Source organism: Vanessa atalanta, chromosome 18, assembly GCF_905147765.1.
Source record: "Vanessa atalanta chromosome 18, ilVanAtal1.2, whole genome shotgun sequence".
NCBI classification, from domain to species: Eukaryota; Metazoa; Arthropoda; class Insecta; order Lepidoptera; family Nymphalidae; genus Vanessa; species Vanessa atalanta.
In genome coordinates, this window is record NC_061888.1 from 6,574,445 (window position 1) to 6,597,188 (window position 22,744).

General features: G+C 33.6%; 1 protein-coding gene across 1 annotated transcript; it reads left to right on the forward strand.

Moving 5' to 3' along the window:
• The first annotated feature begins 2 nt into the window (after positions 1-2).
• Positions 3-22,487, forward strand: LOC125071194 (dynein beta chain, ciliary-like). Its single transcript, XM_047681303.1, has 62 exons — positions 3-79; positions 273-393; positions 462-602; positions 675-769; positions 934-1,101; positions 1,342-1,511; positions 2,255-2,474; positions 2,866-3,030; positions 3,278-3,451; positions 3,562-3,710; positions 3,802-3,925; positions 4,580-4,710; positions 5,195-5,309; positions 5,409-5,633; positions 5,724-5,910; positions 6,001-6,179; positions 6,289-6,484; positions 6,753-6,963; positions 7,055-7,196; positions 7,365-7,521; positions 7,640-7,880; positions 7,984-8,185; positions 9,024-9,248; positions 9,347-9,685; positions 9,858-10,006; positions 10,088-10,306; positions 10,387-10,624; positions 10,696-10,888; positions 11,064-11,241; positions 11,374-11,502; positions 11,584-11,803; positions 11,901-12,062; positions 12,177-12,376; positions 12,452-12,618; positions 12,731-12,909; positions 13,039-13,116; positions 13,271-13,432; positions 13,512-13,760; positions 13,857-13,968; positions 14,047-14,309; positions 14,399-14,479; positions 14,664-14,879; positions 14,999-15,147; positions 15,280-15,439; positions 16,472-16,638; positions 16,738-16,939; positions 17,327-17,457; positions 17,526-17,810; positions 17,915-18,170; positions 18,334-18,515; positions 18,786-18,917; positions 19,006-19,138; positions 19,209-19,435; positions 19,598-19,721; positions 19,791-19,927; positions 20,289-20,484; positions 20,671-20,844; positions 20,919-20,987; positions 21,074-21,256; positions 21,377-21,550; positions 21,663-21,811; positions 22,289-22,487. The coding sequence occupies exons 1-62, from the start codon at positions 17-19 to the stop codon at positions 22,485-22,487; spliced, it is 10,764 nt and encodes a 3,587-aa protein (XP_047537259.1). The 5' UTR covers positions 3-16.
• Positions 22,488-22,744: the final 257 nt, after the last annotated feature.

Here is a 22,744-nt window from a genome sequence, read left to right on the forward strand (position 1 = left end):
AGAAGAACGTCGAGAAATGGAGGAAGAAGCATTTCGTGTTGCACGGTGGCCTGCTTATGTGCAGTATGTGGACAGTCTTGTAAGGAATAAGAATTTTAATGTAGTTCGGTATTAAATTAGATTACCGTTACAAATAAACTTACCAATAAATTAATAATAAATAATTTTATCCTCTACAAATACAGGCCCAATATAGTTCACGGATATATGCGCAAATATGAGTGTTCTATTCCGTCATATAACTTCAGATCTAAGTATTAATTTTTGTGTAGGTATCAAATCATGTGATGAAAGCGATTCAGTCAAGCCTCGATTTATTTGAAAAGCAGACCGACTTGGAGAAGGGTCCAAGAGTAGCTTTTTTGGAGGTACTTGCGGAGTTGAGAGACCCAGGTAAGATCTATACAGAATGTAATTTATTTTGTTGTATAAAAATCGTCACTCTTTTTTTTAATTCGCAGACATTTATTTCTCACCATCTTTGGATCTCGATGATTCGGGTGGTTTGTACGATACACTTCGAGAAATGATGAAGGACATGTTTCTTCAAGCAACTATGTTTCCGCGCATTGATCCTATCGTACCGATACCTACTTATGAAGGTATATTTATTTATAAGCATTACATATAATATAACTCTTGAGCTCTAGATAACTGACTATATTATATTACAGATGATATTAAAAATGAAGATGCCATGATTGATCTTTATCATGATATTTTGAAACGGGTTGAAAACAGTATTAATGATGTTGTACAGTATGCTTCCGTAAGTACACTAAAATTTGTCTCAATTATACTAAATGATTTCACTAAATACTGCAGTCATGACAGATACGTACGTAATAGTTTTCCTAAAAATAATAAAAGTTATCGAAAAAAAAATGAAGAAGAAAAATTTAAATATTAGATAACATATTCTTTTGTTACTAGAAATATGAGAAATATGCTCCACTGTGGTTAGAAGATAGACAAGAGGTGCTAGCTGGGTTTCTAAAATATGGTCGCGTAATTCCTCCAGAGGAGTTCGACAAGTATCGTTACGACAACGGCTGCGATCCCCCTGAAGTTAAGCCTAAGCTGGAACAGTATCAGAAAGAAGTAAGTTTAATTGTATTTAAAATTTGAAAATTCCCTTTTTAGTGGCTTTTGAGCGGCTCACTCACCCACATTGGACATCGAACATGTTATTGATGGTATATTTACTGATTTATGAGTAGTACCTACCCAAACGAAATTCTATAGCCGTAACAACATTTTTACTCTTATTTGAATACCGTTTTTTCCATTTCTACTTATTTTTAAAAATTAATTCTGAATATTTGTTTTCAATATCAATAGATTGACAAATTCAACTCGCTATATGCTGAAGTATCATCATTGCCGTCCGACTATTTATGTAACGGATGGTTGAAGTTGGACTTAAAAAGATTAAACCAAGCGATCATGAATATTATTTGCAAATGGAGTAATCTTTACAAACAAAATTTAAAGGATCATGTACAAACGAGGTAATTATGTAGGCTATAAAAACTTTTTAACATGAGGTTGTATCATTATTTGATACGTAGTATAAAATAGAGTCGCTTACCGCTGTCTGTCCCTATGTATGCCGAGTTATTTAAAATGAAATAAGTAATTTTGATGCGTTTTTTTTTTAATAGATAGATTAATTCAAGAGGAAGGTTTATATGTATAATAAATGCACAATATAGTAGATAAACACTGATAATTTTAGAGGTTTCTAAAGTGATGTCGTAAATAAACACTTTTATTGCGCTTACATTGCAAACGTTGTCTGAGCCCTACGATATAGATCAAAATAATTTATTACAGTATTGTACACCTTATATGTCCGCGATGGTATCGATCTATGTATTATTATCCCCAATAAATATTTTTATCCTTTACTTTATACGAGAAAAAATGGTTTATTTTCGAATGATTTCAAGCAATACAGCATTACCTAATCCTTATTAAGTACACAATTAAGTAGCTTTAATACATTGTACATTAAATATAGATCAATGTTAATTTTATTGTTACTATGACCTCTTTTTTTTTTATTGGATATCCATCAGTCAGTTATCTAGGTATCAATAAAATAATTAAAATCCTAATATACAAATAATACTGTTATCTCCCTAATTTCATAACCTTAAGAAATAGAATAAATGAATTCAACGTTAAATAGATTCCCCTGCATTCTAAGTTATTTAAATGTTGGATATGCGAATGAAATTTATAATTCCAGCCTCAACGACCTTGAGAAATTCATTGTGTATGCTTCTAAAGAATTATCTGTTGTACTGGAGGAAGATGACTACGAAGGCTTGTTGAAAGTAATGGGTGTTCTCAATGAAGTAAAGGCCAAGATAGATGCCGGTACTGAATTGATGTTCGAGCCACTCAGAGACATAATATATGTGCTTAAGGAATACGGCGTTGAATTTCCTGAAGAGACATATGAGCAGGTCAATGTTTAACTTATCTATATCTATACTAATATTATAAATGCGAAAGTAACTTTGTATGTCTGTCTATTGCACTTTCACGGAACGATAATTAGTTCTCTATAAACCGAAATGCATATAATCTTGATTACACAAATAAGAATTTACATCCTTAGTATCATGGTATAAAATATAGATAACATATTTACGTATTACTATAATTTCGAACATATTATTGAAATGCATTTTGGATTTTCATGCTTTCTTTTGGACTTTAGAAGTATTCTCAAACTCATCAATATTCGGTGCATACATTGGTAAGACTAAATATTTCTTTCGTAAATAGCGAGCCACTAAATATTTTACTATTAAAAAATAGAAACAATTAATAAAATTAATTAATAAACAACAGTTGGATGTGCTACCTGAAAGGTGGCGTAACCTCGTAAAATTAGCAACAGTGATGAAGAATGAAGTGGCACCGATGCAGGCGGCGCAGGCAGCATTGATTGCTAAGCGAGTTGCCCTCATTAACCTGCGCATAGCCATGTACCGAGACCAGTTTAAACTTAAAGAGGTAATTGTCATATTCAACTATAATGAAGATCAAAGAGTAAAGTATCACTGTCTACAAATTTGTGTGTCTTGTAGTCAAAAGTAGTTTTAAAAATAGAAAAAAAATTTAGCTATAACGACAAATAAATTGATACTTCGCATACAATGTTTGATGTATATTAGCCATCTTTACAGCAAGCTGAACAAATATTAAGAAACAGATCTTAATATTGTAATATTTAAAGATATATATGTTTATGTTATAACAGATATTCCTCGAAAGTTGTAAAGAACCATATAGACAAATAGACAAAGTTAACCAAGAACTTGAGCACTTTGAGGAAATTGTAAAAGGTTTGAAAAAATCTTGTGGACTGTTCGATATACAGCCGCCAGACGAGAAGAATCTAAAACAATGCCGGCGAGAGCTGAAGCTGGCTAAGGTAAATATTTTTTTTAATTTCATAGATTTGCATTTATCTTATAAGTCCTTCCATTATTTTCATAATGGATCCTCAATTTATTAAAATTTTTTTATGATTTATAATTCCAGCAACTCTGGGATTATTATAATTTGGTGATGGGTACGATTGAGTTCTGGAAGAAGTCTCCATGGAAGAAGATAGATGCTGATGGAATGGATCAAGAATGCAAACGCTTCACCAAAGACTTGCGACAGCTAGACAAAGATATGAGAGTATGGTTAGTAAGAATAACTTGCGATTATTTAATAGTAAAAAAAAACGCAATTTTGTCAGAACAGCAAATTGCAAGTTCTAATAACCATTCGTAGGGAACCCTATATTTCAATAGAAGGAACAATCAAGAATTTGATGACATCGCTAAGAGCAGTTACTGATCTTCAAAACCCAGCCATCAAAGATAGACATTGGGTTGAGTTAATGATGGCCACAAAGGTAATAAATAAACTTCTAATAAATACTATACATTAAGTTTTGATTCATTTCATGCACTTACTATTTTAATATTATATTGTTTTATGTAGAAAGCTGCACATTCATTCATCCTATCTATTGAAAGAAAGAATCTTTCTTCCATACCATTTTCATCGAAACATAATATACGAAGACGTATTTCGATGATAGAAATTTTAGATGACTTTAAATCATTAGAAGATTTAGCTAGTTCATTAGATGGTTCAATGGTAAGTGCCCCGGAAGATGGAGATATTGAGGCAGGCTATCATCAATATGTGCAGCTAAAAGACTTCAGAAGACCTAAGTTACAGGAATGTGTTAATTATGGACATAAATTTACAAGCTTAAAGAAGTCCTACACTTTACAAGAAATAAGAAAAAGTGGCTTGCAATTGATTCCAACAAGAGGAAAGACGCAATCAAATACTCAAAGTCATTCTTTGATTTTATCAGAATTTATTTTGTAAACATTTCATGTTACTTTTTGTTTTATCCATATTCAATTATATATTAATCATAGCTTATATTTAGTAGAATCACGCACTAATCAAATAATTTAAGGTGAGGATGACATTCTTATTAGTTCATATTGGTTTACTAAAATTAAAATATAAGCTATGACTATTTTTTTAGGTAAAATTCCATATCGATGATGATACAACGCTAGCAGACTTATTAGCTTTAAATCTTCACAAATATGAGGAAGAAGTAAAGACAATAGTCGATAAGTCCGTTAAGGAAGCTGCAATGGAAAAAACTCTCAAGTAATATTATTATATTATTTAGTTTCTGTCAAGCATTCATTTTAAAATTTATTATATATAATAGAACCTAAAACCTTCAAAATATACTTATGGTCTCCTGACTAACTTGAGCCACGGTGCCCAATTTCATGAGAGACGATCCAATTACACAGGACATATTGCAGTCCAGAAGTATGTGTGCAAATAAAGGTTATCTGATTTTTTCCACTCTCATAATCCGCTAGGACGGCATATCCGATACGACCGGAAAAGGCTTAGGGATACGAACAACGGTTCACGTGTTTTCTAATGCATGAGCGCAAACACACTCCTAACTTCCAGATGCCAGGCATAGAATCCTCCAGGCCGAGAATTTTTCGACAAGAAAAACCCAATAACTTTGATCTGCGGCCTTATATCTAATTACTAAACCAACGAAATAGTTATATTATGCTTAGGACACTTATGTATTAATATTTTTTATATAAAACTGTTACTTTTCTAGGGAACTAGAAGTGACTTGGGCTATCATGGAATTTGAATATTCAGTCCATGATAGAACTGGTGCTAAGTTGCCAAAGGCAAGCGAAGAATTGGTGGAGACGCTGGAAGACAATCAGGTTGAATATTATACAATGATAAAATGTTACTGTTAATCAGAATTAATGTAAGTAATTATACTTTCCAATGGTTAAGCTAACGCTAGATTTCATTCTTAGAATCAAGTACAAACTATGATGTCGTCAAAGTTTATCGGATTTTATGAAACGGAAGTGACGGCATGGCAGAAGAAACTAGGAACAGCTGACGCAGTTATTGCTCTATGGTTCGAAGTACAGCGCAAGTGGCAGTACCTGGAGAGTATTTTCGTAGGTTCTGATGACATACGCGCTCAATTACCAGAGGATTCTAAGAGATTTGATATGATTGATAAAACGTTTAAGGTATATATAATATATTTTTATAGAAAACTAAAAATATGATTACTATCAGAATTATTGTTCACTTTTACTTGTATTATATAAATATTTTAGGAGCTACTGAAAGATGTAGCTGCGACACCAAACGTAGTCCAAGCTACGAATAAACCTGGACTTTTGGACAAGTTGGAAGAGCTAATGGCAGCATTAAATCTTTGTGAAAAAGCTCTTAATGATTACTTGGAAACGAAGCGTTTGGCCTATCCTCGCTTTTATTTCGTATCTTCAGCAGATTTGCTCGGTATATTTTTTAATACTTAATAAATTTAAAAAAATCCTAATCATCTTAGTCTAAAACGAATGTGCTTACTCGTTATTTTTAATTTTTAAGATATATTATCCAACGGGAATAATCCTCCTGCAGTCTGTCGCCATCTTTCAAAGTTGTATGACAATTTAGCAAAATTGGTGTTTACAAAGCCAGGCAGCAAGCAAGCGTTTGAAATGATCTCAAAAGAAAACGAAGAACATGTACCGTTTAAAGCTCCATGTTGTGATTGTTCTGGCAAGGTATGTCGCAATTATCTAGTTTTAAGTTGCTTGCAATATTTGAGTTTAATTTTAGGGAAAGTATACTAAAAATAGTATAGGTATATGTTTAAGTTTAATATTTACACAGGTTGAATTGTGGCTCAACCGTGTAACGGAATGCATGCGTTACACATTACGCGATATTTTTGAACATAGTGTAAAATCGTATGAGGACAAACCTCGTGACGAATGGGTGTTTGACTGGCCGGCACAACCTGCACTGGTTGGCACCCAGATTTGGTGGACCACGGAAACCAACCAAGCATTTGAGAAACTTGAAGAAGGTAAACTCAAACCTTCAGTTCTAATTTTTTAACAAATATCTATAATACTTACATCTAATAATAATATTAAACCTATTTGCTAACAAAAAAATATGTTTTTTTATAAGAATTATTAATTAACACACTGATTATGATACTATACTGATTTATCTCTACTAATGGCCCATAAACAGATTTTTTGTTAATATTAGAGGAATCAAGTATCTTATTATATTTATCGGCTGTAATTGTATATTTTTCCCATAATTAAACGTTATTAAAAAAACAGGCTATGAAAATGCTCTCAAAGACTATCAGAAGAAGCAAATAGCACAGCTAAATGCATTGATCGTTTTGCTATTGGGAGACTTAACAGTCGGAGATCGACAGAAAATTATGACTATTTGTACTATTGACGTCCATTCAAGAGATGTAGTAGCCAAACTTATAGTTGCTAAAGTTGAGACTTCCACCGCTTTTCAGTGGCAGAGTCAACTAAGGTAAATTATTCAAATGAAATAAGTACTCCTTTTTTTGGTTTGGTGATATGTTCCGATGGTTTTATAACTTATTTGCTTTTGTTTTGGTCAGGCATCGATGGGATATAAAGTTAAGCAATTGTTTCGCTAATATTTGCGATGCACAGTTTCTCTATGATTATGAGTATTTGGGCAACACGCCTAGACTTGTAATTACTCCTTTGACAGATCGCTGCTATATAACATTAACTCAGGCAAGTTAATTTTATAATTGTTATGTAATATGATGATGACTAGAGTAGAATGATATATCGCATCTACAAACTCATTAATGCAATAAACCATCAAATCAATAAAATATGAATTTATGACAATGCCCTATGCATTGTCATAAATTCATGTATATACTTTGTTTCGCTCAGAGTCTTCATCTTATTATGGGTGGAGCACCAGCGGGGCCCGCAGGAACTGGTAAAACTGAAACAACAAAGGATTTAGGTAGAGCTCTAGGTATAATGGTATATGTGTTTAACTGTTCCGAACAAATGGATTACAAATCTTGTGGCAATATTTATAAAGGTACTCATATTACAAATACTATACTTGTAATTATGTAATCATGAAAACTTAGAAGTATTTTGTAATATTTTAAGGGACATTATTGATCATGTATTTCTTTACGTTTAATATGTTACAGGATTGGCTCAAACTGGTGCATGGGGGTGCTTTGATGAGTTCAATAGAATATCTGTTGAAGTGTTATCAGTAGTATCTGTACAAGTAAAGAGTGTTCTTGATGCAATTAAAGCGAAGAAAAAGAAGTTTGATTTTATGGGCGAAATTATTGCGCTTATTCCCACAATAGGAATGTTTATAACTATGAATCCAGGATATGCAGGAAGGACAGAATTACCAGAAAATCTAAAGGCTCTGTTTAGGTATATTTTAAAAAATAATATTTTTTTTAAATAATTATAATGTAAACATTATACTTTTGTGACTTTAAAAAAAAATGGAATGCAATAAGGGATTTCCTTACAGGCCTTGCGCTATGGTAGTACCTGACTTTGAACTGATTTGCGAGATCATGTTAGTGGCGGAGGGTTTCCAAGACGCTCGTTTATTAGCACGCAAGTTTATTACGCTTTACATGCTATGTAGGGAGCTATTATCAAAGCAAGACCATTACGATTGGGGTTTGAGAGCCATCAAGTCGGTGCTAGTGGTCGCTGGATCTTTAAAAGTAGGCGTTTTACATTTCTATGATTTGTAAATTTTGTATAACTTGTATTATAATGTTTTATGTGTTATTTGTTTGTTTTTCCGTATTGATGCAAAAAGGATTAATCTTATTGATATGAAACTATTGTGTTAGGTTATTAGGTATTTGTTTTATTAAATGCAAAGACAATTGGAAAACAAAAATACTCGGTCCTAGCGGTTTCTAAGCGAATAACTTCTCAATAATTATTATATTTTGGAAATTCTACCGCCAATTAAGTATTGTTGTGTTGCAGTTTGATGGGTGAGTTAGCCAGTGTAACTACAGGCACAAAAGACATAACATCTTAGCTCCCAAGGTTGGTGGCGCATTGGCGTGATGTAAGGAATGTTTATTATTTCTTACTATGTCAATGTCTATAGGCAGTGGTGACTACTTACCATCAGGTGGCCCTTTTGCTCATCCGCCTACTTTTTACATAAAAAAATATCTCCTGATATACTCCGACACTTTGTGTGAAAATATATTTTAAGAACTGCATAAAGTATCACAATATACAGAAAATTTGCGACCGCCTCTCCTATCCTTATTTTATTAGTCCTTATAGAAATAAAAAATATGTTAATTAGAGATGTGTAATGTAATAACAATTAAGATTTGCAATTTACATTGGAATTTGCTTAAAAGAGGTAAAAAAATATAGACACATGAATAGTACAATTATTGTTCTATTCATTAGTCTAGTGTTTACTTGGCGTGATTCTGATTTTATTATTTATATTTGCTTCCTGTCAATTTAAATATAGAGCTCATTAGATGCAAAAATGACTATGAATTATTGAATTATTTTCTTAATAAGAGAGGTGATCGACTGAGGCCTGAAGATCAAGTCTTGATGAGAGCTCTACGAGATTTCAACATACCTAAAATTGTTACGGATGATATGCCAGTGTTTATGGGGCTTATTGGTGATTTGTTTCCGGCTCTCGATGTGCCAAGAAAAAGAGATTTGGATTTTGAAAAGAAACTTTACGATGGTGCTGTGTCAATGAAACTTCAACCGGAAGCTGGGTTTATTTTAAAGGTGGAACCTTATTATTTTGATAATACTCATAAATTGCAAGAATATGTAGTAGTAAGAAAAAAAAATACATCTATTTCTAAAATATCATTAAATTTCAGATGGTACAACTAGTAGAACTTTTCGCCGTTCGACATTCAGTATTCATTAATGGTTTTGCGGGAACAGGCAAGTCTATGGTATGGCAGTGCCTTCATAGAACGTACCAAATGTTAAAAATGAAGCCATACTACAACGACCTTGACCCAAAAGCAGTTACTAACGATGAGTTATTCGGTATTATAAATCCAGCAACGAGGGAATGGAAAGATGGCTTATTTTCTACAATAATGAGGGACATGGCTAATATGCCAGGCGATGGACCAAAATGGATAGTACTTGATGGAGATATTGATCCTATGTGGATCGAGAGCTTAAACACTTTGATGGACGATAACAAGGTTAAAATATAACGTACTCATATTTCAATAATTACAATAGTATCATCACTTATTGTAGTTTGAATGATCACAGCAAACGTTGCATGTCATAGAAAAATTAAACACTAAAAACACTTTAACGTTTTTGAATGTATTCACTTTTATGGAAAGAATGTGTTGTTGTCTTTTTTAGGTATTAACGTTAGCAAGTAATGAACGAATAGCTCTTACGAAATCAATGAGGTTATTATTTGAAATTGCCACATTGAGAACAGCTACTCCTGCCACTGTATCTCGCGCAGGCATTTTATATATAAATCCACAAGATTTGGGATGGAACCCGTAAGTATTCTTTGTACTGTATATATATATAATAACTACTTTCATTAATAACTATAATATATTATATTTTATTTGTTAAAGATTCGTGGCCTCATGGATTGAAACCACACGAGATGATGAATCTGAAAAAGCAATGCTAACAGTAATGTTTGACAAGTACATTCCATCTCTATTAGAGTCATGTAAGAAGTACAAGCGCATAACTCCTCTCAGCGAGCTTCAGCAGATTCAGTTGACCTGTTATCTGTTAGAGTGTTTCCTCAATAAAAGCCTTTTACCAACTGACTGTCCCAAGGAATGGTAAGAAAATATATTATTGGAAGGCTGTTGCTTTTATTTACTTTTTTTTTTAAATAAATAATGGTTTTGTTTTCTTTTAGGTACGAAACTTATTTTGTGTTTTGTATTGTTTGGGGCTTTGGCTCTGGTCTATTTCAAGATCAGCTTGTGGATTGGCGAAATGAGTTCAGCAAATGGTTTTGCAACGAGTTTAAACAAATTAAGTTTCCCTCGACGGGCAATGTATTTGGTTTCTTTATTGACCCCGAGACGAAGAAGTTTTTACCTTGGGCAGAAAAAGTTGAATCATTTGAATTGGATCCCGATATACCGCTCCAAGTAAATTTTATTTTATTCTAATAAACATATTGGTCTTGGTTTCTTTTACTATAAAAATTAATATATTACAGTCATGCTTGGTTTCAACGTCTGAAACAACTCGCATCAGGTTTTTTATGGATCTTTTGATTGCGAAGCAAAAACCAGTGATGTTGGTGGGTAGTGCCGGAAGCGGCAAGACTGTAAGTGTAGCGGCGAAGTTAAATTCACTTTCCGAAAACTTTGCAATCACTAACGTTCCACTTAATTTCTATACTACATCAGGTCAGTAGTTTATCATAGTAATGATATTTATTTATTTTTTGTTATTATTATTATTGATAATATAAATATATTATTTAGATCGTTTTCTGGAGTTCTGTTGTAGATAGGTACGTTTTTATTTATAAAGAAAAGTTGAAGCATTAATCAGTAAAAAAAGTGTATTTTTTTCAATTAGAAATGATACAAAAAGTACTCGAAAAGCCCTTGGAGAAAAAGTCAGGTCGTAATTTTGGACCTCCTGGTAGCAAATTTATGATATACTTTGTGGATGATCTCAATATGCCAGAAGTGGACACGTACGGTACAGTACAGCCTCATACGCTCATCAGGCAATTTATGGACTATCGTCACTGGTAAGCAAAGTAATATTATTTTGAAAATAAAAAAATATATTCGTTTTGGTGTTCTATACTAAGATGTTTAGTTCGGATTGAAGGGACATAATCTACTACTACTTTAATAATAATTATTATTATTTATTTTAGGTATGACAGACAGAAACTAAGTCTTAAGGATATATCGAATTGCATGTTTGTCTCGTGTATGAACCCAACTGCTGGTTCCTTCACTATCGATCCACGTTTGCAGAGACATTTCTGTACATTTGCCGTGAGGTAACGATGACTGTATAATAAATTATCTGGATTTATAAGTCATAATTAAGGAAATGCTATAATCTTATAAAATGATATCAGTTTTCCAGGACTGGATGCATGTTTCCACATCTACAAACAGATTCTCTCGCAACATCTCGCTAATCCCTTGAACAAGTTTAATATCATCGTTCAGCGTTATGCAGAACCACTAGTTAACGCGGCACTTGCTCTTCATACGAAGCTCGCATCAACCTTCCTTCCTACAGCAATAAAATTTCATTATATCTTCAATCTTAGGGATCTTTCCAATATTTTCCAGGTAACATATTTTATTTTATTTTATTATGGATATCAGTATTTTTTTTTTGTGTATATAATTCCAGAGTATCTTATTAAGTCCGTAACTTGTTTTGCAGGGTATATTATTTACAACAGGTGATGCCATAAAAGCACAGTCAGAATTGATCAGGCTGTGGATGCACGAAGCAACTCGTGTATATTCAGATAAGTTAGTAGATTCTTTCGACAATGAAAATTTCAACAAACTCATTACAGATGTTATAAAGAAAAATTGTGAGGTAAGTTTCAGCTTTTAAAGCTAGTTTCCACATATTATGTTAACGATTTTTTCAAATTATTATGATTTGGCTTGCTGTTATTATATTTACACTTGGAATTAAATGATTTATCAGGATTTCGACGAAAATGTAGTGTTCGAGAAGCCCTTAATCTATTGCCACTTTGCGGAGGGTATTGGGGATCCTAAATATTTTCCCATCCGAGATTGGGCACAAATAAAACGTTTACTTGACGAGTCTCTCTCGTCTTATAATGACCTCGTTGCCACGATGAATCTAGTACTTTTTGAAGATGCTATGTATCATATCTGCAGGTACTAATTACACGAATTCTTATTTGCAAATGTCTTATTCGTTACTAAAGTTTAATCGTTTATATAATGTTTTAGAATAAACCGAATATTAGAAGCTCCCCGAGGAAATGCCTTATTAGTAGGCGTTGGAGGATCTGGAAAGCAGTCTCTGTCACGGTTATCGGCTTTCATATCTTCACTAGAAGTTTTCCAAATCCAACTTCGGAAAGGATACAGTATCAATGACCTTAAAGTCGATCTCGGTAAAATAAGAACTATATATGATTAATATTTACTTATACATATTCATTAATAGTTATCTGCAAAAATGAAATAATATTTTTTATTACAATCAAGGGTTTTTATTTATTACAGCCGCCTTAAACATAAAAGCAGGCTTAAAGAACATCGGCAATATGTTCTTAATGACAGACGCACAAGTAGCTGACGAACGCTTTCTTGTCCTCATCAATGATTTGTTAGCTTCGGGTGAAATCCCTGAGCTTTTCGCTGATGACGAGATCGAGAACATTATTAATGGTGTCAGAGGAGAGGTACATCTTTTAGCCAAATTTTATTTGTATAATATAAGCAATAGTAACATGCTATAGTAACTGAAAACAAATCCAAATTGCGACTTTTTTTAACACAGACACATACTATTACTTTTATTTTAATTTTAGACAAAAGCGTCTGGTGTTCAAGATACACGTGAAAATTGTTGGAGATTTTTCATTAATCGAGTGAGAACTATGTTGAAGGTAGGCAATTCTGCTACCATACCTTAACTGCTTTCCTTATACTTATTTCCTCGAATTCAAATATGCCTATTACCTACACAATAGTAGTATTTTTTTGTTAGAAATCAGAATAATTGGTATAAAATACAAATTATGCTTGAAATTTATTTTACAGGTTGTGCTATGCTTTTCTCCCGTGGGTGCTACGCTCCGAATTCGGTCGCGTAAATTCCCTTCAATTGTCAATTGTACGGCTATCAATTGGTTCCATGAATGGCCCCGCGAAGCACTTCGATCTGTGTCCAAGAGGTTCATCTCTGAAGTAGAGGCGTTACCAGTATGAATTTTCATGTAATTCTGCATATGGAAATTTATCGGTAGTGTCACTTATTTGTTTTTATTGTTTAAATTTTTAGGCTGACCTTGTGGAGCCGGTTGCATGCTTTATGTCGCATGTGCATCAAAGTGTAAATCAAATGTCAGCTGTATATTTCCAAAATGAGCGTCGATATAATTATACAACGCCTAAAACATTCTTAGAACAGATTTCATTATACGGTAAATTATTAACCGAGAAGACTAACAACTTAAAAATGATGATATTCAGACTTGAAAATGGCTTAGAAAAGTTAGCATCGTGTGCTGCTGACGTAGCTATTTTAAAGGTATCGTCATTGTGCTAATTATATACAAAAACTAACTATACTGTGTGTATCAGTAATGTAATCAGTATATTAAATAAAATCATATTAAAACGGTAGGTTACTCTTGCGGAGCAAGAGCAAATACTAAAAGTGAAAAACAGAGCTGCAGAAGAACTCATTGAAGTAGTTGGTGCTGAAAGTGATAAAGTATCAAAAGAAAAAGCATTTGGTAAGTTGAAATTCAGGCAATTTTTAATTACTGATACGAATTTTGTGCTTTTTTAACCATTGGACATTTTTCAAACAGCTGCGGAAGAGGAAAAGAAAGTTAAGGTTATTGAAGAGGACGTAACAATAAAGGCGAAAATTTGTGCTGATGATTTGGCTAAAGCAGAACCAGCGTTGATTGCCGCCCAAGAGGCGTTAAACACTCTTAACAAGAATAATCTAACTGAATTGAAGTCATTTGGGTCTCCACCAGATGCCGTCGTAAATGTTACAGCAGCCGTACTTGTACTTTTTTCTAAGAAGGGTAAGATACCCAAAGATAGGTCTTGGAAAGCATGCAAGGTATTTAAACCAATAAATAACTTTGCCTCGAAAAAAATATATGTATTACGCAAGTATTCAAAATAATTTTATTATTTTATTATTTTTAGCTAATGATGGCCAAAGTAGATCAATTTTTATATGACCTGGTATATTATGATAAAGAAAATATTCACCCTGATGTTATTAAGGTAAGTTCGTCAATAAAGAATTGTAAAATGAAACGTAATGTTAGGTTTTAAGGAATGTCCTATATAGATCGGATATTTATTTGTATATAATATTTGTATAGAAAAATGCTACGCTTTAACAATTTATTAGTGTAAAGCAGAGCATAATAAGGTGTAAAAAAGTACAATATAATTATTTCTGCAGGCTGTATTACCATACATAAAAAATCCGGAATTTAACGCAGAATTTATAATGTCGAAATCAGCAGCCGCAGCTGGTCTTTGTGCTTGGGTAATAAACATCGTCAAATTTTACGACGTGTACGTCGTTGTTGAGCCAAAAAGACGTGCTCTCAATGCAGCCAACGCAGAGTTGCAAGCGGCGAGGGATAAGCTCGCTTTTCTTACCGACCAGATTAAGGTACAAATGTAATTCCCTTCAATGTGCTTAATGTAGTAGTACAGACTTATTGTAGCTGTTAAGTTACTAATTTTTTTATAATAAAAAAAAAACTTATATTTTATATACCACGAACACAGGAATTGGAAGAAAAATTAGAAGAATTATTAAAAGCATTTCAAGAAGCGGTTAATGAAAAAATGAAGTGTCAAGCAGAAGCTGATGCCACAAATGCTACTATAGATTTAGCTAACAGATTGGTAAATGGATTAGCTTCAGAGAAAGTAAGGTCAGTCATATTTAAGAATTTAGGGAAACTTCAAGTAAGATGAACAAATTCATTTGACGTTGGTTTTTTGGAAGGTTAAAATGCCAAGTTGTAATGTCAATATAGTGTTAAGTAATAATTAATATTTCTTAGATGGTCAGCAACTGTAGTGGATCTAAAGGAATCAGGAGTAATGCTGCCGGGAGATGTACTAGTTGTAACAGCATTCATATCTTATGTAGGCTGTTTTACTCGTCGATATCGCTTGTTACTCATCGACGAGGACTGGATACCTACGCTTGCGAAAACGGATGTTAGTATTTATTTATTTATTTCAGGAAAACAACAGCATATTATAAAAAATATAAACATAAAATACAGTATACAAAGAATAGAGTCAATTACTGTTTTCCATTGAATTATGCAATGCATATATTACCAATTATAAATAATAATCGCTAATATATGCTACACGTCTGATTTTCGTTATTTATCAATAAATTTCAATAATTTTGGGAAATCATGAACTTGATGTTCTTGATGTTGGACCTGAAATCCAAAAATAGTAAAAAATGCAACAACTGATGATTAGCTTAATTGAAATGCACTAGTTTGTTATTGTTATTTGTTAAATCATGCACAGTCTTTACTTTTATTTAGTTCCACTCAATTGATACAGCTACGATATTGCACATAATGCAATATTAGTACACAGATTCAATAAAACTGCCAAACAGCATTACTCAGTATAGTTGTGTTCCGGTGTGAAGAGTGAGCTAGAGGCACAAGGAATATAACATCTTAGTTCCCAAGGTTTTCGGCGGTTTGTCAAGACATTTGACGCGGCATTGTCTGTGGTCAGTGGTGACCACTTATCATCCAGGCGGCCCATTTGCTCTAGGAGGGTTCTCAGTACCCCGGGAATCCCCCCTAGGAATTGGAGGCCCGCATAGGTGGGCTAACCGTCAGGGCGTCACGGTAGTATGCGAAAGCGATCCCGTGGCGCCTACCGATGAGACGGAGAGGGTACCGCTGGTTTTTTAGTGGGTATTCCGGTGTGCCGCTAACATCTTGGGCACCGGCGAGTCCCACATAGCCCCCCACTTCCACGTGGGGGAAACGCGTAACGCGTTTTTCCAGCGAGAGAAAAAATAAGGCGGCCCATTTGCTCGTCCACCTACGTATATAATTCCAAAAACTTTTAAAAATTATATGTTATCGAATTTGATAACCATTTTATCAATTAAATCAATGTTAACAAATTTAATTTTATGTTAATTCTATTATCATAAGATGAACTGAATTTCTTTAAGCTGTAGTATTATGTCTATATTATTTGTTTTAGCCTAAAATTGAGACAACTGAAGATCTAGAGCCGTTATCAATGCTGACAGATGACGCTCAAGTTGCGACTTGGAATAACGAGGGTCTTCCAACTGATACGATGAGTACTGAGAATGCCACTATACTTACAAATTCCGCTCGATGGCCGCTTATGATTGATCCTCAACTGTTAGTATTAAGATTTTATATTTACGCCTTACTTTTTATTTAAATGAAAAGCATAGTTATAGTTGCTTTCACTGTCCTAAAAAATATATATTGTAACAGACAAGGTATCAAATGGATTAAGTCTCGCTACGGGGACGCTCTCGTTGTGATTCGCCTAACACAACGTAACTACCTTGATCGTATCGAACGCGCTGTAAGCAACGGCGATGTAGTGCTGCTCGAGAACATCGGCGAAAGTGTCGATGCCGTGCTCGAACCTTTACTTGGACGAGTGCTCATTCGCAAAGGAAAAGTACTAAAGGTCTGTTGATTTTTCGCAGTTGATGAGTTTTACTATCAATATACGGCTTAACATAAGACAGTAATGCTTTGTACTCCTGTATTTTGTACTTTAATACAAACAAGTGAAATAAAAAATAGGTTATTCAACTTTACAAAATTATGACTATGACGTTACTTACTACACTTAGTATGATAAGTATCCTACAAACACTAAAAATAAACGAACATGTAAATGATCAATGGTATGATAACAGCATAAAATTCACATCAACCGAAATTAATGTAATTAAAAATATTATCATTGGCATAGTTGCAGTGACAATGTAGTGCTTGGAACATAATCAAAATTTAAACAAAATATTTTAAAATAGAATTACCTAGTTTATTTTAAATGTAATATTTGCAGATCGGTGATAGAGAAATTGATTATCATCCAAATTTTCGTCTTATAATACAAACAAAGTTGGCAAATCCTCATTATCAACCTGAAATGCAAGCACAATGTACTCTTATAAATTTCACTGTAACAAGAGATGGGTAAGAAATCTGTTAGTATTTTTTTAAATATAATAAATCACCGAATAAACAACTACTTCCGTTTCTAGACTTGAAGAACAGTTATTAGGAGAAGTAGTGAAAGCTGAAAGACCAGATCTAGAAACACTAAGAGCGGGACTAACGAAACAACAAAATGATTTCAAGATTACTTTGAAGAGTCTTGAAGACGACTTATTAAAACGCTTATCATCAGCAGGCCCGGATATACTTAGTGATTCAGCTTTGGTCATAAACCTCGAAACAACTAAAAAGACAGCTGCAGATATTGAAGTAAAAGTCGAAGAAGGAAAAGTAACTGCTGTGAAGATTGATGAAGCCCGCGAAAGATATAGGCAAGTATATATTTAAAAATAAATCAGATCTTATGTGAAATATTATTTTGGGTATGTTGGCTGTTCCTTTTATTATTTTTTTTACCTTGTCGTGTATTTTTCAGACGAGCTGCTACTCGAGCATCAATCTTATATTTCATATTGAATGATTTGTACAAAATAAATCCGATGTATCAATTCTCGCTCAAGGCGTATAGTGTGGTGTTCAAAGATGCACTCAATAAAGCTGAACCCTCTGATGAGTTGGAAGTTCGAGTTGCTAACTTATTAGACAGCATCACCTTTGCTGTATTCGTTTACACCAGCCGTGGTTTGTTTGAAAAGGATAAATTGGTCTTCTTGTTCCTTGTCACTTTGCAGGTTAGATGTTTAACTATTCTTTTAACACCAATGATGTCCATATATACGTATTCTATAACAAAGTATCTGCATGTATAAGAGTCTAGTCGATACTTTTTCGGCTACAGATTGGAATATTCAGTTAAATAAGATTATAAAGTCATATTTTTTTTTTTTGGTGTAGATTCTACAAACTGATGGAAAAGTCGATCCAAGGGAACTAGACTTTTTACTTAAGTACGCAGTTGCACCAGCAAACTCACCGTACTCTTGGTTGTCTAATAATTCTTGGGGAGGAATTATAGCTTTATCTAAAATGGATGCCTTCGAAAATTTAGATAAGGATATTGAAGGAGCTACAAAGAGGTAATTGAGATGGACTTCTTCGCAATACCTGGTCATCTCAAATATGAAGTTTTTTTTAATGCACAACCAGTATAATAACTAATAAAACCAAGTTAATGTAAATTAAATATATAATAAGTCATAATTAAACATGCAAATCACTCTTATAATACATTAATTCAAGTTTATTTTATAGTAATGGTTTATTGCAAATGTTTTCAAATATTTCCAACCATTCAATTAAAAAGTACTGCACCATTTAATAGATATAAAGGTGAAATATTTCAATAGATGGCAAAAGTATACGGATGGTGAAGCTCCAGAGAGAGACAAGTTGCCTGGCGAGTGGAAGAACAAGACGTCGTTACAGCGTCTATGCATACTACGTGCGCTTAGGCCGGACCGCATGTCTTATGCATCGGGGTATATTATAATATTTACATTAAATGACTATATATTAAAAATATTTGTAGCACCGAAAAACAATAGTAAAGAACGTAATAAATTACAGAGCTTTTTGTGAAGAAAACCTTGGTACAAAATATGCGGAGGCCAGAACTCCGCCGCTAGAGAAGTCTTTTGAAGAAAGCACGTCTACAACTCCTACATTCTTTATTCTATCTCCAGGAGTAGATCCTTTGAAGGTGATGTGCTGTTTTTTTAATTAATATTATTTTATTATAATGACCATGTTTATTTTTTGATATATTTTAGGACGTTGAGAAGTTAGGTCGTAAGCTAGGATTTTCTACTGATAAAAAGAACTTCCACATTGTATCTCTGGGTCAAGGCCAAGAGGTGGTGGCAGAAGAGGCCATGGGTGTCGCCTCCGAAAACGGCCATTGGGTTATTCTTCAGAACGTACATCTCGTGGCAAAGTGGCTTTCGACACTAGAGAAGAAGATGGAGGAGACCTTTGAAAATCCCATTGAAGACTACAGGTATGTATAATTTTTATTCTTTTATTTACTTATTTAATTATATAATGAAAAAGTTAATTTTGCTGTTGTGGTTTATGTCATGACTCTTTAAGCTGTTTTTCATTTTAATTATATAAACTTTTATTTGTTATTGTAACGGGAAGTAAACTTTTTTCTTTTTAGATTATTCCTAAGTGCAGAGCCAGCGTCTGATCCTGCATACCATATAATTCCACAGGGTATTTTAGAATCGGCAATTAAAATCACTAATGAACCTCCGAGTGGAATGTGGGCTAATTTGCACAAGGTAATTTTAACGAACATTGAGATAAATAAAACTTACTATGATATTTTATTTTACGTTTAATTTATTTAGGCTTTAGATAACTTCAGTCAAGAGACTTTAGAAATGTGCAGTAAGGAAGCAGAGTTCAAAGCGGTTTTGTTCGCTCTTTGCTATTTTCATGCTGTGGTTGCTGAACGACGTAAGTTTGGACCACAAGGATGGAACAGGTATTTAAGATTATAAGTTAAGCTACAAATTCATTCTACGAATGTACCTTGTGTAGAATTGTGCTACATTGCTAGTTCACTCGAGTATATAGTGATATATTGAGATAGTTTTCTTGTCAATATAGTCAGAACTTTGAATTATAAAAACTGCATATTATACTTCGCAAGTGCCAAGTCTCATGTAAGGACATTAAGTACTTTTCGTAGATATTTTTCTATTTTATTGTAAATGCATCCGTAATAAATTTGTCGTATCTAAAAAGTATGTATATCTAAAAAGTTTCTGTTGACGAGTCTTGTTATAGATATAGTGCAATTTAGTTTAAAATATATAAAACTTGGTCTTTTCTATTGTACGTAGAGTGTATCCTTTCAACTTTGGCGATTTGACAATATGCGTATACGTTCTATATAACTACTTGGAGGCAAACCCGCGCGTGCCCTGGGAAGACTTGCGATACCTTTTCGGAGAGATAATGTACGGTGGACACATCACCGACGACTGGGACAGAAGGCTCTGTAGAACTTTCTTACTGGAGTATATGCAGCCGGAACTGGTGAGCTAAATAAGTTTATAGGTACACCTTTTCTCGACGTTTTATCTTTTATATGATATTTTTTTATCGGGTTAAGCTCCATTTTGAATGGTAAATTTACTACGTTTTATAACTAATATAGGTATAAAAATAAAATCCTTTTCTAAAAAACAATTGTTAAAGACTACTAGACTTTGGTAATTACAGGTCGACGGGGAGTTGGCTCTGGCTCCAGGGTTCATATCTCCACCCAACTCAGACTATGTGGGCTATCATCACTATATTGACGACTTTCTTCCGGAAGAGACGCCCTATCTATACGGTTTACACCCTAATGCAGAAATTGGTTACTTAACCACTGTTTCAGAACGACTTTTTAAGGTATCGCGAATTTTTAAAGCGAAATATTTACAGGAAATATATTATATTATAATCATTATTTAATAATTTTATAGGTAGTCTTTGAAATGCAACCGCGAGATACAGGAGCTCAAGCTGGTGGCGGCGCGAGTAAAGAAGAAATGGTATTTTTCGTTTTTTATAATAAAATCAAGTTTTCTTAATAAGAATTGGGAACCCCCGAAACAATAATTTTACTTGTTATAAACAGGTGCGATACATATTAGATGATATTATGGATAGAGTACCGGAACCGTTTAACTTAGCTGAACTGATGGGCAAAGTGGAAGAACTCACCCCGTATACAATAGTCGCACTGCAAGAGTGCGAGCGAATGAATCGGCTCATGGGAGAGATCAGACGGTCACTAAAAGAGTTGGAGCTGGGTCTCAAGGTGAAGTTTAACACTTTTAATCACAAGAAATTATTTAATAATTAAAGGTGTATTATAATATAATATCTAAAACTAAATTTTAAATGTAATATATCTAATTTAAAAATATCGTTGAAACAGGGCGAACTAACAATAAGCAGTGACATGGAGAATTTGATGGAGTCTTTATTCATGGATCATGTTCCCGAATCTTGGACAAAATTAGCCTATCCAAGTCTGCTAGGTCTTGCTGCGTGGTTCTCTGATCTCTGTTTGCGTCTAACAGAACTAGAAAACTGGTCTGGAGACTTTAATGTAAATATATTAACAAAACTATAATTAAATATATTTACAATTTCCTCTAGTAGCTTTTAAACGATAAAGTCAAGTATTTTTGACACGGATATCAAATTAAATACTTCTTCAGCTACCACCGGCGGTTTGGCTTGCGGGTTTCTTCAATCCTCAGTCGTTCCTAACGGCCATAATGCAGCAGACAGCGCGCAAAAACGAGTGGCCTCTGGACAAGATGTGTCTTAACTGCGACGTAACTAAGAAGAACAGGGGAGATTTTAAGTCAGTGTTTTACACTTTTGAACATAAACGTAGTTTTTATTTAAATGTTATTTAATGTTGTTACAAAAACCTTTAAATGATTTAATCGTAGATAAATCAAATATTTCTAGAACTGCTTTTCAATTTTAATATTGTTCAGTTTATATTTTTATCATTTTTAGGGTTGTTATTTATTTACATTTTTTTTTTCTTTTGGCGTAAACTTATATTAAATTATTGTGGTTTTTACTGAAGATGTCATAATAGCTAAAACTCGATAGTTCAGATTCAGTTTTTATTTATGACTTTATAATCATTTGAGTAATAAAAAGGATATTACCATTGCAAAGTTTACCCTAGAAAGGCGAGCTAAAAATGCCTTTGCTAAATGATCTTTATAAAAAACCAAGATCATGGCTTTTTAATAGAATAGAACACCCTTATTGTACTTATTATGTTACTTTATTTCCAATACTTATTTTGACTATTTAACCCCAGTGCACCTCCACGCGAGGGTGCCAATATCCACGGCCTATATATGGAAGGTGCCCGCTGGGATACATCCACGGGTGGTATCGTGGAGTCACACATGATGGAACTGTTCCCCATGATGCCTGTCATCTACATCAAAGCAGTGACGCAGGACAAGCAGGACACGAGGAATGTGTACGAATGTCCGGTTTATAAAATACGGTAAGTAACTAATACGAAGGTTTATTATTTGTCATAAACTCCTACAGCTCATAATTAATGAACTGTTTAAATAAGAATACTTGTTAGTACAGCTTTGTGCAAGCCCGCTATACAGCAATACTTAGTACTGTTGTGTTCCAGTTTGAAGGGTGAGTGAGCTAATGTAACTACAGCCTCAAGAGACATAACATCTTAGTTCCCAAGATAGCTGGCGCATTGACGATATAAGGAATAGTTAATATTTAATGCTTAGGATTAAGA

Excerpts from the sequence above, each read along its gene's own strand:
- LOC125071194 (XM_047681303.1), top strand. The coding sequence starts at position 17 with ATGGAGGAAGAAGCATTTCGTGTTGCACGGTGGCCTGCTTATGTGCAG. Across the intron at positions 5,634-5,723 it reads TGATTGATAAAACGTTTAAG|GAGCTACTGAAAGATGTAGC; the intron begins GTATATATAATA and ends TAAATATTTTAG. Across the intron at positions 18,171-18,333 it reads TGTTCCTTGTCACTTTGCAG|ATTCTACAAACTGATGGAAA; the intron begins GTTAGATGTTTA and ends TTTTTGGTGTAG.